General features: G+C 38.5%; 1 protein-coding gene across 2 annotated transcripts in view; it reads right to left on the bottom strand.

Annotated features, from left to right (window-relative positions):
• Window positions 1-17,779, bottom strand: part of RB1CC1 (RB1 inducible coiled-coil 1) — a 41,743-nt gene extending 23,964 nt beyond the window's left edge. For both annotated transcript variants that reach the window (XM_081258553.1, XM_081258552.1), the window contains exons 1-11: window positions 17,669-17,779; window positions 16,626-16,745; window positions 15,560-15,686; window positions 15,211-15,381; window positions 10,473-10,675; window positions 8,624-9,050; window positions 4,679-4,849; window positions 1,869-2,053; window positions 1,516-1,702; window positions 1,350-1,431; window positions 1,164-1,225 (exon numbers count right to left, since the gene is read on the bottom strand). In XM_081258553.1, the coding sequence (XP_081114679.1) occupies window positions 1,164-1,225; window positions 1,350-1,431; window positions 1,516-1,702; window positions 1,869-2,053; window positions 4,679-4,849; window positions 8,624-9,050; window positions 10,473-10,675; window positions 15,211-15,381; window positions 15,560-15,686; window positions 16,626-16,696 (1,686 nt within the window). In that variant the 5' untranslated portion in view covers window positions 16,697-16,745; window positions 17,669-17,779. The remainder of the gene's footprint in view (window positions 1-1,163; window positions 1,226-1,349; window positions 1,432-1,515; window positions 1,703-1,868; window positions 2,054-4,678; window positions 4,850-8,623; window positions 9,051-10,472; window positions 10,676-15,210; window positions 15,382-15,559; window positions 15,687-16,625; window positions 16,746-17,668) is intronic.
• Between the last annotated feature and the right edge of the window lie 271 nt (window positions 17,780-18,050).

Genomic DNA, 18,050 nt, shown 5'->3' on the forward strand with positions numbered 1-18,050 from the left:
AAATTCAATAACAAATAAACAAAAATGCTTCAAATGATCTACTCACACCTAAGAAACAGAATAAAATAATAAAATGCAAATGAAGGACTATTCAGTGAGGATGGGGAGACCGCTTTTCTGAGTCTGAAATAACCGGGACGTGCAAGCTGTTGGTGATCAACTGCCGTGCTCACTCCCCACTTCTCTGTTCTCAGCGTCTTCCCGCCAGCATTAAAGGAACCCATTTGTCTCGCTATTACACAGGCTATTCCCAAGTTTCTACCTGACCAACAGCACAGTCGTGAGGACAGCCCCAGCCCTCTGTATCTATTCCTGTCACCTAGTAGCGTGCTGTATTGTCTTAATGCAGTAAAGATCGTTTTTTCTTATGCAAAACTTCCTCCTTGCCCTTTTCTTCACCTCTTCATTACATTTTCCAAAATACAAAGTCTTAGCCAATTTCAGATTCATAAAAAAATTATCTACCATTTCTTTATAAACATTGCCAAGAAATGCACCTTTTAGGATAATTCCAATGGTCTGAGTCATCACTTATGCAGATTTAGAGATGTCAAGACACCCTTCATTAAGCAGGGGTCCTAAATAAAGGAGTGTGGGAAATCCTGCCTATTACAACACTCATTCATAGATACACAAAAACACATATTTAAAGCCCTAAGGAATCCTGCAGTACAAACACATGTTTAACAGTTAAGCAGTGTGTCTGAGGAGAAAACAACAAACCTACAGCATTTCCAAAACTTCTTTGATCACGGAATCACATGTTTCATGTAATAAAATTAGTGGTCCCCAGACCACTCTGGTTTAGAAATACAGCAACCTTATTTTTCATGGTTTCAATGAAGATGACCTGATGGGTCACCCTATTCTGATTTGTGCAACATGAATGATAGGGGAGGGGAGGGGAGGGGAGGGAAAGGGCGGCAGGGACAGGAGGGGTGGAGACAGATAAAGTGAGGGGGAGAATCTGTTCCCACCCATCTCGACAGTGCAGTAGGACTTCATCATCCCATGCAGTGAAGACTCCTGACCAAAAACTATGAATTCATCTTAAAGCCAAAAACATTTTGATAAAAAATTTGTTTCCGATAAATATCTCTACTTCTGAAATAAAGGTCTGAACACACACAGGATTTAGTCATATTAGAAGATAAATTACATACACAAAAGGATGGGTGCCAGGAGTCCAATCCCCTAAACAGACGATTTCTTAAAAAGGACTTCCCTGTATAAAGAAATTAACAATATGGTTATTTTACAACTCATGCTATATAATGCTATTCATATCTATAAAATACAAAGAGCATTTTTTTCTTAAAAAGTATAAGTTATTAATAAAGAACACTTACTAAATAATTTCCCAAAGGATTCCCTTTTTGACTTTTCAGCCTCATATAATCGCTTTCCGTCTTTGACTAAAGCACCAGCCCACTAAGAAAAGGAAAGCTTCTGTTAGTGTCACACACCAAGTCACTGAGGCTCAGGCACAATCAAAGTACAATCCAACCTGCATACCTCCCTGTAGTGTTTTATGAACATTTTTCTCCTGACCACCTCGACGGCAGCTAAGCAGTACATCTGAGGAACTGTACTCAGAGCTTCAACGATCTTGACTCTCTCCAAGAGCTCTATAACGAGACGGAGCAGAGCCTGCAACTTCTCTCCATCCTGATCAGCATGAAGCATCACAAAGCAACACCACCTACAGAATGAAATCAAGACACACAAACGCTGTACAAATCATCCAAGCCCATGTTAATCAACCAGTGAAGTATGTCAACATGGTGACAGGATTACGCCATCACTTGGGAGAAATAAAAAAAAATCAACTCTCAACATCCCAAATTAGACACCCTAGAATCACTTACTTCAGTCTGACATGAAGGTTATTTGCTAGTTCTTGTTTGGCAGTGGTGCACTTCTGCTTAATATCCAACAGTTTTCTATGATTTTGCAACATAATCATCAACTGATTTGCATGACTCAGGCACAAATCAGGTAACACAGACGCATCCTTCAAGTTTTCAGCTCTCATCTGATTAGCTAAAAATCCCTTTGGGAGAAAATATTTTAAAGGATATTAACTTTCATGAAAACCATGAGCATTCATTTAAGAGGAAAAGCTTTACGTTAGACATGAACTGTTCTACTTTCAGGTAAGATTTTAAAATCTCCTACTTTTCTGAGTGTAGTTGGTGTGTCCATAGCAAAAGTTCAGAGTTCTTAAGAAATTTATGCTCATCTAATTCTGTTCCATTTTCGTGCTAGAAAAATAAATGAGACCCAGGAAGCTAAAGCAACATATCCAAGGACACAGCAGGCAAATCAGAACTAGAACCTATGAGTGTAAACTCCTGTTACACCACAGTTCAGTCAGAGCACGGGTAAAAACAGGGGCACTGACTTTAAGCCCCATGAAAACTAACAACAGATTTAATCTAATCAATGATATTCAGTAGCATATTATACACTTCCCCCAATAAAAATCAATCAATCGACTCTGCACTACTCGCTGAAAAGTCATTCCTTCCTCCGGTGTTTCTGGGCTATTATATACTTTGTTCCACTGATCTGTGCTCATTATCTTTAGAACAATGACTTCTACAGTATATCTTACTGTTTCATAGGAAAAGTAATTATCACACTTTTTTCTTAGCTATCCTTATTTATTTTCACAGGTGAACCTTGCATCTTTTTGTTAGGCAGGGATTGTTTTTAGGCTATAGATTAATTCAGTCAGATGTGCCAAAGCCAAGAGCAAACACTTAAAAAAAAAAGTCCAAAGACATCTTGATGAGACATCTTGCTGAGTATTTCACTGTATTCACGGGTTTTTTCCCTGCTCGACTCACTAGTTACCATGTTATAGAAGTGTTAGGATCTGCACACCCATCTCGCTGTCACACTTGCTACTATAGGTAATTATCCTTGTAGGGCTCAACCACACAACCAACAAAGGACAGCAAGTGTGTCTTCTTACTTTCTGGTAGGTCTCTCTCTCTTTTCTGTTTCATGTTTTTTCTAAATATCATGAAAATATTTAAGTTTAAATGATGTGTGTTAAAAAAAAGTCGAGATGATTCAATATCTGAAAGTAAGATAATTTTAGTAATTATTTTATATCTTATTTTTCTTCCAATATGCTGCGTGCCTAACCGTGGCTATGCTTTTTCTGTAATTTAATCTATTTTTAAAAAGTAACTTACTGCTTTATTCTCCTTTGATAAAATCTTAATAGGTTTTCAATTGCTTTTTACTGAATCCAAGAAAAATATGGCATCAATCCACAATTCATGAAGTACAAGCCCAATGCAGGAGAAATACAAAGAAAGCCACACCTCACCGTATCACAGTCAAACTCTAAAACCCAAACCAAAGGCAAAGTGCTACAAGTAAATCAGTAACAGCCTAGAATTCTCTATTAAGAGAAAATATCCTTCAGAAACAAAGGATTTTCAAATGATAAAACCTGAATTTGCCCCTGGAAGGAAATACTAAAGGATATTTTAACGTATGATAGACTTTAATACGTCAAGGATGTATGTATTCCTTAAAAGGAATACAGCTAATACATTAAAAAGACAATATACTATGACCACATTGAGCTTATTCCAAGAATCCAAGGATGGTCCAAGATTAGAAGTAGAACGTACCTTTCTTAATCTGATAAAGGGTTTCTATTAAAACAAGGAGGAAAAAAAACCTACTACGAACACTGTAATGGTGAAGCGTTGATCATTTTCTACAGATCAGGAATCAACCAAGGACACCCAGTATCACATCTATTTTAGCATTACACTGGGAGGGCTCCATTCGGTGCAAACACAAGATAAAGAAATTCAGTTCACAGTAAGGGGGCCGGATCCAAAATCAAGAGACAGAAAAAGAGAATCTGGTAATTACAAGATGAATTCAGTTAGTAAACTATAAAAATGCTATAAATATTTTAAACATGTTTAAAAAGAACTCAGCAAGGCTCTATCTACACACTTTATCTACCTACCCGATACTGCATGTCCTCAGCCACGCAGGTGAAATAAAACATTTGTACCCATTAAAATGACCACTCTGATGTTCTAATGAAAGAACACATTTAGAGGAAAAATGGTGGCAGGGAAAGTTGAACCAGAAAAGCGTGTGTGAGCGTCAAGGTTAGAAAAGTGACCTCTTTTGGCCCCCGGCTGTTTTCACAGAATGCTCTCACCAGGGAAGGGGGCACACAAAGCAGTCGAGAGTCACAGCCAGTCACCACGTGGAAAACTCCCCACGATTCCACCACCTTCTTCTGGTCATCAACCTAACCTGGCAACAGGGTTCCTAGAACACTGCATTAACAAGACCTACATTTTCTGAGGTTCCCGGTTTCCCCAGGAGGGAGCAGGAGGCTGCTCAGGTGGCGAGCACGGGGCTGTCGCGTGCGCAGGTCTCCCCTGCCACCCACAGCGTCTCCGGGCCGCCTCCCGGCTGTCACCCTTTGCAGCCTCAGCTCACGTGGTGTTCTCGAACCTGAACGGGAAGAACCGGCCTCCTCCTTTACTACGTGGAACCAGTAATACCGCGTTAACAGCATTCATGGGTGAAGTGAACACACGGTGCACAGCAAACTGATAGCGCACGTAAAAAGATGTGTCTAGAAAACCGCAAATTCCTTTTCCTGAGAGAAGTCTGCAATAAGCACCTGAGCGAGTTCTTTCTGCTCGTTGACGAGTCGGCCACAGCTGGCGATCATCTGGTCCAGGGCGTACAGCCGGTCCTCCAGCCCCTTGATGGCCTTCATGTTCTGATTATCGAGATTGGCAATAGTCTGACGGCATTCTGCTATAAAGGGTCGAATGATCCGTGGATCAAGCTGAATGACAAGAAAACACGTGCGAATGAAATTTTCAGCAAAGGGCTTAAAATGTATTTCACACTATTTTGGTACACAGCTTTAATGAAAAACAGTAATAGTGAAAAATACAGAAAAGCAAAAGCACGAGCAATCAAGGTTATATTTCCACAAGAAGGTCAAGAACAGGGTAATTATGGTGTTAAAAAAACACAATTATTACTGATTATATTGGGATACATAACTAGGAATCTAGTTCCAGGCATTACACTTTTTTTTTAACTTTTAAAAAAAATTAATGAATTCATTTTTGGCTGTGTTGGGTCTTCGCTGCTGTGCGCGGGCACTACTTTTTGCTGCGGTGCACGGGCTTCTCATTGTGGTGGCTTCTCTTGTTGCGGAGCATAGGCTTTAGGCATGCAGGCTTCAGTAGTTGTGGCACGTGGGCTCAGTAGTTGTGGCTCGTGGGCTCTAGAGCGCAGGCTCAGTAGTTGTGACGCACAGGTTTAGTTGCTCCGCGGCATGTGGGATCCTCCTGGACCAGGGCTCGAACCCATGTCCCCTGCACTGGCAGGTGGATTCTTAAGCACTGCGCCACCAGGGAAGCCGCATTACACCTTTCAATTCAAGCCGCAGTTCGTTCAATTCTCAATATCCCACCGAAAATGTTATTGTCAAGGTCTTATGAAGTACAGCAGAACTAATAACGAAAACACATCCTCCGGTCATTACCTGTCTGATCGGTCAACTTCCCCCTAAAACGCAGCAACACCTTCAAACCTCCCTCCCTCCTGGAGAGACCTTTATTCTCGGTCTGTAGCTCCTCAAGGAAGCTGCTTGATCAACTACACTCTCTTACTCTGCAATCTCTCCTGTTCCTGGGCTTTACTTCTCCAAGATTTCTGGGATTTAGGTAATTCAAGGAACCCCCCAAATTCTCTCCACCCCGCTCCACTTTCCCTCGGAAGAACACTGCACACTGGCGTCTTCGGTGCACTGGCTTCCGCCGGGGCTCACAGTGTAGCCCACCTACCCGTGGGAGGGAGACCACCCCTCGCAGCTTCGGGCGTCCCCTCCGCTGGGTCTGGCTCCTCTTCCGTCTCCTCCACAAACAGGCGAGATCCCGCAGGACTCTGTGCTATGGCCCATCCTTACTGTTTCTTACAGGATTTCGAAGGAGGTGAACTCCCCACGCCTGTCCAACCCTTCATCCTTCTCACAAATGTTCAGCCTGGGTTTCTGCCTGCCCGCTCACACCTCCACGCGGACACCGGCCGTGATTACTAAGCTGTCCTCTGCTGGAATCCCGAAACGGCTCCCTCGGCCCCCAGACGTGTCCCCAAAGCACAGACACTGAACTGCAGACAAATGCTGTTTCTCTAGCTTGATCTTTGTTCTCACGGGTTGTCCTGCCAGCTGCTGAAGCCCACCTCAGCCTCCCTGTGAGGGGCCTAGCCAACACCACCTCCTTCGTGTCTTCCCTGATCACCACAAAGGGACTGTAAATTACTCATTTTAGGTGCACTGTTAGGTTCACAGACAACATACGAAAGCAGTTAAAAGTGAACTGTTCTACCGTTATCAAGAATTCAGTGTAGTCGATAAGAAGCTGCACTTCTAACATCACAGAAAAGTTAACACAGCCGTTATGTAACACAGACAGTACCTGCTTCACACAATATTAACGAAAACCTGTGCATATGTGAACATTTCCTCATTTCCACGCTGAGTCCAATGTGCACACATTTCCAATCCAAAGTATTGACTAGTTATAAACTATGAGGATGATAAAAGGCTAAAAAAGATGACTAAAGTAATTCAAAATTTCAACTTGGGCCAAATTACAGCTATACATAAAACACAGCAGTGATTTAGGGAAGAAAAAACAAACTCCAAACCATGGCTCCTGGTTCTAATGTTTCTGTATCTCATAATTCACTCAGAGTACAACACAACTACACAGACAAGCATGGAAGAATATTTTAAGATTCACTGAATTCTGTAGGTATAAATTATTGTGAATTTTCATTATTAAGCCAGAAAAGGATCATTGTTTCTTCTCTCTTGTCATATAAAGTGAATAAACCTTATGGCTTTGCTAGATTTCATTTAAACATGCAAACACAAAGCCAACTGCAAGCCCTTTAAAAAAGTGGTTCTCGTGGCCTAGAGCCCTGTTCTCTGATTCATGTGGAATTATAAAAAATGACGCTTCAATCACCCATCACAATCATGTGGTTGATTTTCCACAATCACAGATAGAATTTTTAGGCTACTAAAATGTCAACAGTTTGAATAGGAACACTAGTTTTCATTCATTTTTGGCAGCAATCTTTGCACAATATATTCCATGCTTCCCCGCCCTGGCAAATGTCATAATTGAAGCATTCTTTGACAACAGATAATAAATGGTCAAAATGAAAGAAGTGCCTAAAGGATGTCATCAAGGAAATGGCTGTACTGAAAGAATTAAGAATAAACTTCAGAATGCACTCCATTTTTACTGTCCAATAACTTAAACAAGAAAAAATGCTGCTGTTTTCCAGGCATCCCAGACAGTGTGCTGCCTTTCCCCCAATCACCAACTGAAGATTAATAAGTCTCTTTTCCAACTGAGTCAAAAGTTTACCTTTGAGAAAAGTTTAAGTATTCTGCCCATCGTCTTTAGACAACAGCAGCCTTCAAAATACTGTTTCATATGGTCTGCATCACTGACGCATGTGCCTCAACAACTTCCTCTCAGGCCTCAAAGATTTTCTATCCACTTACTGATCAGATCTGAAGAGGTTTATTCCAGATTTACTCCCCAGGTTTAAAAGTTTTTATAAGTGTACTTGGGGGAGAACTTAATCCAAAACACAAGTCACTACCGTTACAAACTAAAACTAAAAACACAATGTCTAGGTTTTGAATTTTAAAATATCTCAGGCAGATACTGTATCTAAAATTACTTCTTTTAAACCTCAGAGACGAGTTCCCTGGGAGGGGGTGGGGCTCGGGGGGGGGGGCGGAGGGAGTGATGCAAAAGAGGCCCATGGGGGTTTTCTGGGAGGTGGAAAGGTTCAATGTATCTGCCTTTGGATGTTGGTCACTCCCGTGAACTAACCACTCCAGACTTGTGTATTTCATCGAACGTCAATCATTCTCAGTGTAAAAAACTGTTATAGATAAAAACAAAATTATATCGTTAATATTTTCCCCCCCAAAGCTTGAAAGTTCTACAGCATCTGTAAATGTGAACATATGAATCATTATTAAGTTAATGTAAGAAACAGCGATGGCCAAATGTTATCATTTTACCCATTTACTTGTAGATTTACTTGTAGAGAATGCTCAGTACTCAAGGCACAATAATGAAAACCAGCAAGACTGTTCAAGTTTTACCTAGTAGATCAAGGAGCCTAACTGTAGGGACAAATTAGAGGATAGGAGATATTAAAAAGTCCAAGTAATATTACAGGATCAGGGGAAAAAAATTTCAAAGTACCACCACCACCAAGACCATCCCCATTGGAGTGGACACCTCAAGGCTCGGCACTGCATAGAGACTTTACCTATATTACTTCTAATAATCTTCCCAAATTCACTATCAGTTCATAAATAAGGTTATGCATTAAATGACTGGATTTGTCTGAAGTCTTAGATATGGTTGTAAAGTTTTATTCCAAGGCTCATTATTTCCGCTATAACATGGTACGACCCCCGCCCCTTCTCCCATTACTGTACAGAAAGTATGTAGTACAGGTAACATAATCTCAAGTGGTTAAATGACAAGAAAAATCAGATGACTCTTACCCTGCTCATGGAATCAAAGCACTTCCTGACCAGCGATTCCACGTCATTAGGCCTATCCTGCACATTGATCCAGTCTAACAAAGAAACATTAAAAAAAGGCAGGTCACCGTCTTTAGCATCTACTGCAGCTTCGTCCTGCTGGACAGGACTTGGACAAGGTTCCCTCATTTCTTTTCCACTTTCGGCATCTGTGGCGTCTGGGGCTACATGTTCCACGGACTTGTGAAATGAGGTTAAGGAGGGTTTGTTCATTGTTGCAGGCATGTCGGGAGAGAGCACCAGTTCAGTGGAGGTTTTCATATCGGCCTCTTCGGAGCCTTCACGTTCAGGCAAGGAATCCAGTCTTCCCAAACATTCCCTGTAACTATGTCTGGTTAGGCACTCCAACAGTGGAATCTTGGCCATGACTGAAACCGCAGTTCCTAAACTTAAAGTACAAGAGACCTGTCAGTAAAATAATGGGACTGCTCTAGTCAGAGGTTAGCGTTTTGAAAGAAATAATATGTTATTATCACCCACAGAAATCTCACCACCTCTCTGCTAACACTACATGCATCTAAGTAGTCCATGAGGTGCTCTTTAAAAGAAGACAGAGAGAAGGAGGATATCGTTCACACACTGAAACACCCTCTCAAGTAAAGATAGCAAGTTTACACTAGACATGTGGACGCTTGGTTTTTAACAAACCTTAAGGTATAAAAAATTGGAACTTATAAAAAAGATTTACCACAGAAAGTTTAATGTTCGATTAGCTTAAAGACAAAACATTTTTGATATGTTGAAAGCAAAGCATAAAATTAACACTCTTATTAGAGATTAAGGTTAACTCTTGCATTCGTCACTCCCTGAAAATAAACAGGTAGATAGATGTATGCTGTCAAAAAAACATGGGGAAAAGATCAAATCTTGATGATTTGACTTCTGTAAAAACTATGTAAAATGATTCAGGATCCTACATTAAATTAACATCTGAGAGAACTACCCACCCCCCCAAAAAACAGTTACTTGAAATTTCAGGTTATAAAAAATTTTAAATGCTCTTTCCAGTCTTCATTAATCATTCCTGCCTTCCCAAGATGCATCCCACTGTCCACTTAAGGCCAAAATTTCTAAATATTCATACCACAAAATAGAGAAACTTGAATTAATAAAGTTTACTTGAAAGAAGAAAAAGAAAATGATACTTCCCTCCAACTCTAGTTAAATAAAAAATTTAAGAAGAACCAAAAAAATGAATACAAAACACTGAAAGCACAAACACACAAACAACAAAGGGCTACATTTGTGTGGAATTATTGCCGTGCTGTTTTACATTCATTATAGCCCTTTTAAAAAAGAACCAATGGGTATCAGATGGGCTTATATGCAAAGAACCAAAAAAACATCTAAATGAGAACCAGAACACAAAGCCTTTTTTCCACCTCAGCAAGCCTTCATCATGTGGCAATATTTAAAAAGAAAAATAGAGTTTTCCTTGACTGCCTAATGTTTGAAAACTTTTCCACTCCCATTAGATTGTTATTTCTGCATTTTGCTTTACTTTATTGTAAAACTGGTAGCAAGGCAAGAGACAAAGATTCCTGGTTTCTAAGTGATTTCAAAAGTATTTTGAGAAAATACAAGAAAAAGAAACATGGCAGATCCATAAAATATATGGAGGATAAAACTGTCCATAATTTAAAAAATTTTACAGTCCATAAAAATCAGCATAAAAGTCTCAAAAACATGAACCTCAATTATAATAAATATATGGCCTACTAGAAGCGAAATTACTGTTACTAAAACTACTGATAAATTGCAAAGGTATTTTAAACAAACATCTTATTATCCATTTTAATGGCATACATACTGAGTAAGTTTTAACTTGATGTCCTCTACGGACTGCAGATAATTCGAATAAATACTTTCAAATTTGAAAAGTAGCTTTTGGTAGGAATTTGAACAATCCTCCAGATTGGCCATGATTGCAGCCCAGCCTTGGTGTTGAAGATGTTCATCATGGACCAGACCTTCACAGAAAGAGCAAAGTTTCTTGGCAACTTCATACATTTCCTATATTGGAAAAGAAGACATAATCGGTAAAAGAAGGTAATGTTTGTGTGCATGTCTGCATATGTGTACATACGTACATGTGTGAATGTGCTCTGAACTCATTTCAAAGGAAGCATTGTTACAGGAAAGTTTCCGTTTCTGGTTCCTGCTTGTTGCCGTGATAATGAGGAGGAACTCATTGCTCCTGGGAGTAAATGCGGCCAGAGGTCCATGCAGGGCAACGCAGCAACAACCATCAAAAGTAAAACTGTGAACTTTCTATGGTGGAATACTACACAGCAATGAATACAAACCACTAACACACGCAATTACATGAATGAGTCTCAGGAACATAATGCTGAGTCCAAGAGGCCAGACACAAAAGAAAACAAACTGTTTTAGGAGTCAGGATATTGGTTAACTTCATGAAAGAAATAATGGGTCCTGAAAGGGAGAAAGCATGAAGTAGGGCTTTTGGGGTGACACCGTATTTTAAAATTTGTGTTCACTTTGTGAAACTGCACTAGTAATTATGAATGTATAATTGTGATATGTCCATTTTCAAATGTTTATCAATAAACAACACTCTATTATTAATTTCACTAGCAGTAAAGACAACAGTCCAAGGTCACACAAGTAACTGGGAAACGTGACTCTGGAGACCACGCTCTAGATGGTTAAAAGACAAGAGGCTCGGGACTTCCCTGGGATCCAGTGGTTAGGACTCTGAGCTCCCACTGCTGGAGGCCCAGGTTTGATCCCTGGTGGGAGAACTAAGATCCCAGTGATGGACAGTTTGACTGTGGGTCTCTATCTTGGTTAGAGTAGCTTTGGGTGAATGTTACAATCTGAGAGGTACATTCTTCCCTCCACTTCCCATTCTTCTTTCTCATCACTTTCTTAGCTATTCCTGGACAGTGATCCTTCCAAGCAAACTTAATATCCATTTTATGCAAAACAAATAAAACAAACAAAACAACCAAATTTCCCTCACCCCCCCAAAGCAAAAATGCTTCATCATAGCAATTAACTAATTAAGCTAGTGAACAGATAGTAATTAGAATATGATCATGAACATTAAGAATATATCTTTTCATTTGATTATGTTTTATTGTTAATAAACTATGTTCCATTATAAAATAAAATTTTTTTAAAGATTAAAAACATAATAAGTTTTTATGTTCTGGAACTTTATAGACTTTTGTTGTTGTTGCTATTGAGAATGCAATATATTTCCCATTTCTATTCTAAAGTAGTGCCAATACAGAGAAATAGGAATGATGTTTATATATTTATCAAACACCCAATCAACCTTACAATTCCTTCCAGTGGGTTTTTATTAAATTCTCTCAAATTTCCCAAATATGCAATCATATCACCTAAAATGGATGTTTTTCACTTCTTTTCCATTAACTTCACCACTTACTTGATTTTTTTAATTTCAGTATATTTCCCAGAAGTTCCAAAAGAATACTAAACAGGTTTATTCTGATTTATGCAAGTGACTCTAGCTTTTCACTTACTTGAAAGCTGATTATCTTTTTATATTTGGTCAAGTCTGTGTTACATTTATTTTGCTCCCTTCTAGGGCTATTTAATTAATCAGGAACAGCTGCTGAATTTTAACACATGCCTCTTCCAGACAACATTAATATGATGCTCTATGTTTTCTCCTGTAAAGTATTAGTGATTGAGGCAATTAATTATATTAATACATATCCAAATATTGAACCATCCTTGCATCCCCATAACATCTGCTTTTTGCTATTAATATATTAGTCTTTTGATACTCTTCTGGGTTTTTATCTATAAGGAAAAAAGTATATTCTATATTTTTAGGATTCAGAGAATTCAATCTAGTCCACAAGATCCTTTTGATTATGAGAGAAATGTATTAAAATCTCCCTTAAAAAATTTTTTGTGGTGAAACACACATAAATTTTACCGTTTCAACCCATCTTTAAGTGTATGGCTCAGTACCATGAACTCATTCACGTTGCTGGGCAACCATCACCACCACCCATCTCCAGGATTCTTTCATCATCCCAAACTGGAACTCTGCATCCATTAAACAATTAACTCAACATTCCCCTCACTCCTCGGTCCCTGGTAACGTCTATTCTACTGTCTGTCTCTATGATTTTGACTATTCTAGGGACCTCATATAACTGGAATGATACGCTATTTGTCCTTTCGTGTCTGGCTTATTCCACTTAGTATACTGTCTTCAAGGTCCCTCCATTTTGTAGCTCATATCACAAATTTCCTTCCTGTTGAAGGCTGAATGATATCCCACTGTACAAATATACCGCATTTTGTGTATCCATCCGCTTGGACATTTGAGCTGTTTCCACCATTTGCTATGAACACTGACGTACGTCATTATATTAAAAGTTCTCCTGGGATTAATATTGTTATCTTTAGCCTGTGTTGACAGGCAAATACAGATGTGGCTTGTCTTTTTCATAAATTAAATCTTTTATTATTAATTTCACTTTTTTCTGTTTAATGCTTTTAACAACCACTATCTACTAGTTCCGTGCATATCTTTCTTCTCATACTTTAGCAACCTGTTTTAGCAGTATTTCTTGTGATGGCATAGTTGTTTTCTGTTTTGATCATACCATAAAATTTCTTTTAATAAAAGTTGGCTAATTAATAACCAAATACTGGACTGTATTAATCTCACTCTTTTATGTTTAGTATTCACTTTATTATTTCTATTATATCCTATCTAGATTTTTGCTAGTTTAATGAAGATAGTATCCATTCCTAGCTCTTCTCTGCTACTCATTATACCCCCTTCTCTTTCCTACTTGACTTAATCCATGCCTGGATTACACCTTTACAATCTTTAACCTGCCACCTGGCATCACCAGATAATGCAAAGATCGTTTGCTGCTACACTAATCCTCTCTCTCATTTCATCTGTTTGATTTTTAAATCTTTTTATCAAGTTTTATTTGTTCTTTTGATTTCTTACTCTTATCACTTAACAATTATACATCCTATTTGGTTAGCCTTTAATTTTTATATCTAATATTACATTTTTCTATTAGCATGTAGTATCTATATTTTTCAATTAACTCAAAACTATTACTTTTTAAGTGGCATGCAACTGTGTAACCTATCTTTATTAGTTTTATTAATTTATTTATAGACCAATAATCAGAAAACAAATCTAAAGGACTCTATTACATAAATTCCGTTTAAAGAGTTTGTCTTTTTAAAAATAATTTTGCTTTCTAAAAATTATTTCCAGACTCTTTAATGTTTATTAAGCATATTCCAGAAAGATGGGGTTATTCTCTTTTTATGTTGTATCCTGTGTGAAAAATGGTATCGTTTCACAAATGTATGTACTTACATTAAAACAACCTGCTCTGAAATTTCTTTAAAAATCGCAAATATTACTACTTAATAGTTTATTTCATTAATTTATTTTTATAAAAGGTAAATACTCTTTTTCAGTTGATTCTAAAAGATAACATTTTTTTTATGTCTGAAAGCAAAATGTGTCCCACAACTGATAGCTTACAGCCAGTATTACAGTAAAGTACCAGCAAGTCAAAAACAAACACAAAAAAACAAAAACAAAAAATAAACCAAATGACTGGGAAACAATGCATGGGGACTGCAAGTAGCAACACAAGAGGTATGTGTTAGGAAGAAACTGGGTGCTCCTCCAGGACCTAAATATGGATATAAGAGAAAGAGTCACAATCTTAAAGAGTTCTTTAAGCTCTCTGTGCCTATGTCTGTCTACTCGAACATAAGTACTGCACTGATCAAAGCAATGTCCTGAAGTCATTATCTGCACACCATCATCTAGGAAAGAGTAAACAAACCACGTTTAAGACACTTGTTCCACTCTAAGAGCTTGTAACTGTTTGCAAACGTAGGATGACTTACAAAGCACATGCCTGAAATTTAAAAACCAGACAAAGTAATCACAAAATATTTTTTCAAAGTTTGTTATTTTTCATGTTTTTGGCATGTTTCTTCTATAATTTAGACTACTCTGCTATTTAGATTTGAATGCTTTTATTTTTTAATGAATTTATTTATTTTGTATTTATTAATTTTTGGCTGCATTGTGTCTTTGTTGCTGCGCACGGGCTTTCTCTAGTTGCAGCGAGCAGGGGCTACTCTTCATTGTGTGCGCGGGCTTCTCACTGCGGTGGCTTCTCTTGTTGCGGAGCATGGGCTCTAGGCACGTGGGCTTCAGTAGTTGTGGCTCACAGGCTCTAGAGCTCAGGCTCAGTAGTTGTGGCGCATGGGCTTAGTTGCTCTGTGGCATGTGGGATCTTCCTGGACCAGGGCTCGAACCCGTGTCCCTGGCATTGGCAGGCGGATTCTTAACCACTGCACCACCAGGGAAGCCCAAGACTTGAATGCTTTTAGAAGCAATCAATTTTTTAGATCATTCGTCAATGCCTAGTAAGCTAATAGTCCACAAAAACATTACCAAGCATGTGAATAAGACATTATTCTGTTAAATAATGCCAATTTTTAATTTTAAACTGTACTAGATATAAATAAATATTATAAATTACCACTGCAAGTTGTGTCCTTGAAGCAACAGTGTGAAAAACTGCAGGCATCATAAGGGACTCTTCAACTTTTATTTCCATGTCATTTTCTGTTGAAAAGGTAGTTTTAGGAATAGCAGGTAGACGTTCAGATAAGATCATTTCCTTGTTAAAAAGAAAAATTGGATTTGTGTCCTATAGAAGTAAAAATGCAAAAAAAAAAAAAAAAAAGGAAGTAAAATGTTACAAATACTGAATGTGCACACTGCCCTCCATACACCAATCAGATACACATTCCTTGCGACCACGAGCCCCGAGCCCCTCCGTGAAGCTGGAGCGCGTCTGCATGGAAGGAAAGGCCCTGGACACCTACCGTCCCGGCACTGTAGGTGCACACTCTCCGGTCTGCAGCCATGCACTCTCCCCCGTTGACCACCAACACCTGGTGCTGAATAGCGATCTTGTACTTGCTGTGGATGGCATGCTTCAGGTCAGCCACACTTTAAAAGAGGCGGGGCAGGGGGCCAAAACATCAGCTATTTACATTTGCCCAATGACAACTTTTTTCATTATCCAAGTGGCACTATGTAAAAATACCTGACAGATAAATGAATTTCACTCTCAAAATTTCCCCCAAAACAGTAGTAAAAACTACAAGCTTCTTGTTTCTGCAGCTGGATTCCATAATCAACCAGCCAATCATAAATAACTAGAAGGCCATCGATCACCTGTGTCCCACACCTAAAAGTGAGCCTATGAAATGCAGGCAGTAGAAACATTTATTTTTGTGATCTTTATATAACGTAGCAAAGGAACATGCTCAAATTAGCACCAGGTCTGTTAAAATCCTCAGAACAAAGGATGTGTGTTAAAATTTCCACATCACATTACACAAAACACATGAAGTCTACACCATATGAAAACTGCTTCCTTTTCCTGATCTTTCAAAACACCATTCCTTTACAGGTCAAATCAGATTTTATAAAAACGAGAACTTTCAAAAAAATAATTTCATAATTCCATTAAAAAATAAGATTAATTCGAAATTTTACTCTATCATTAGCAAACAAAACAAACACTATTGACTCTATTCACATAAAATAATAACAATGACGAAAAACCATAGGACTGGTACATGCTGGTTTATGTAGCTAGCAATAACCCCCTCAGCAGCATCCTGAGCTTTGGTTTGAAATCAGTATGTTTACTCTGAAAAATATAGTCACGCAAACAGAACAAAGCACAACTTAACAAATTTATCATGAGCACTTTAGAGAAAGATGACAACTGTATACGTAATATGCTGAGGATAAAAAAACTTAAGACTTGCTATACTGCTACTCTTACTTAATAAAGGAATAGTATTCTCAAAATCAAATCTTTAACTTTTTACATGTACAAAATGCAAAACTGATGAGAATTCATGAAACCCAGCTCACGTTTGCACTGTAAGTTCAGTGTCAAATGTCAGGGTGGTTCCAGTGTTCACCAGAAATACATACAACTTCATGATGATTTCTCTGGATTCTGTGAGCTTATACCTCACTCTGATACGATTACTGAAAGAAACAGACAAGAAAAGTGGTCAATTTACAAACGCAAGTACAAAGACAATTATGCTCGTGTAAGACAGAGCACAGTTATACTACATAAGCAACAAAAAAACAGAATAGGTTTTGATGTCTAGAACGGCTAACTGGACAATTCAGTAAACTTGTTGCTTAAAAAACAAAAATGAACAGTAATGAGGCTAATGAGAAGCGTAACTTCTATCATAAAGAAAAACAATTTGTTCTGAGGAAGAAAGAGGACAGTAGTTAGAACACTGTGGTGTACATTTCACACTGCTCTCATGGACCACCCGACGTCAGGAAGAAAAATAAAAATTAAAAATTTGGTCCAACATCTTCCTAACTCCAAAAGTTCTCCCCCTGCTTCTTCCTTGTAACAGTGAAAACGTCTTAAGGTTAGACTTACTAACGGCAAATAAGAAGAGCCCCTATTCCTTCCGCCAGGTGCCTCCTACTCTGTGTTCCACCTCCACGCTGAGTTAGAAACACTTGACGGAAGAAACTGTGGCCCTAACAGTTCATCGCTTTGTGGAACAGCAGAAAGTGCACAGGTCTGGGAATCAGAATACGTAAAACAACCCTGCCATTACCTAGTTGTCCAAGTCAAAACCCCATGTATAAAATAAAGCTTCCTCGTCTATAAATAAAAGGGACAGATGTCCAGAGCTAGCGTTCTATTGTTAACAACTGGAGGTAAAAACCCCCAATATCAATGTAAGTGATGAAAGATGACGATAAATAAATTTCCAGAAACTAGTAGTTATCTTTCTTTACGCTCTCTCCACATGAGCTTAGAGCAGAATTATGAGGGAAGAAAAAACAAATAAGGCTTTAAAATTAATGTTTCCAAAATCGCTATTTCAAATGCATTAGATCAAAACTCCGTTATAAAGGCAGGAACTGTGACTTACCGTCAGGCACTGTGAAAAGGATTACCACTTTTCTTAAAAAGCAGATTAAAGGTGGCTTATGTTTGCTTTGCTTGATATTGGCAACTGAATGGCATTACTGGTTAAACTCAGTGAACTGGAAAAGAAAAATTTCTGATTATAAAAAGAAATAATTCAATGTGACTATAAAAACGGTTACGTGCTCTTCCTTTTAACATTACCTTCTGAAAGAGTAATCTCTACTCGGCTTCTCTTCCCACCTGCACATTCACTGAACCACAAGCACATGACCTTGACCTACAGCACTGCATTAAAAAGGCACCAGACAAAAGTCCCTAAAGAACTCCCCGACACTGTCAAAGCGTAGAGCCGTTTTTCAGTCCTTAAAATATAACGGCCCCAC

The sequence above is a fragment of the Mesoplodon bidens genome (genome assembly GCF_964165515.1).
Source record: "Mesoplodon bidens genome assembly, chromosome: 16".
NCBI classification, from domain to species: Eukaryota; Metazoa; Chordata; class Mammalia; order Artiodactyla; family Ziphiidae; genus Mesoplodon; species Mesoplodon bidens.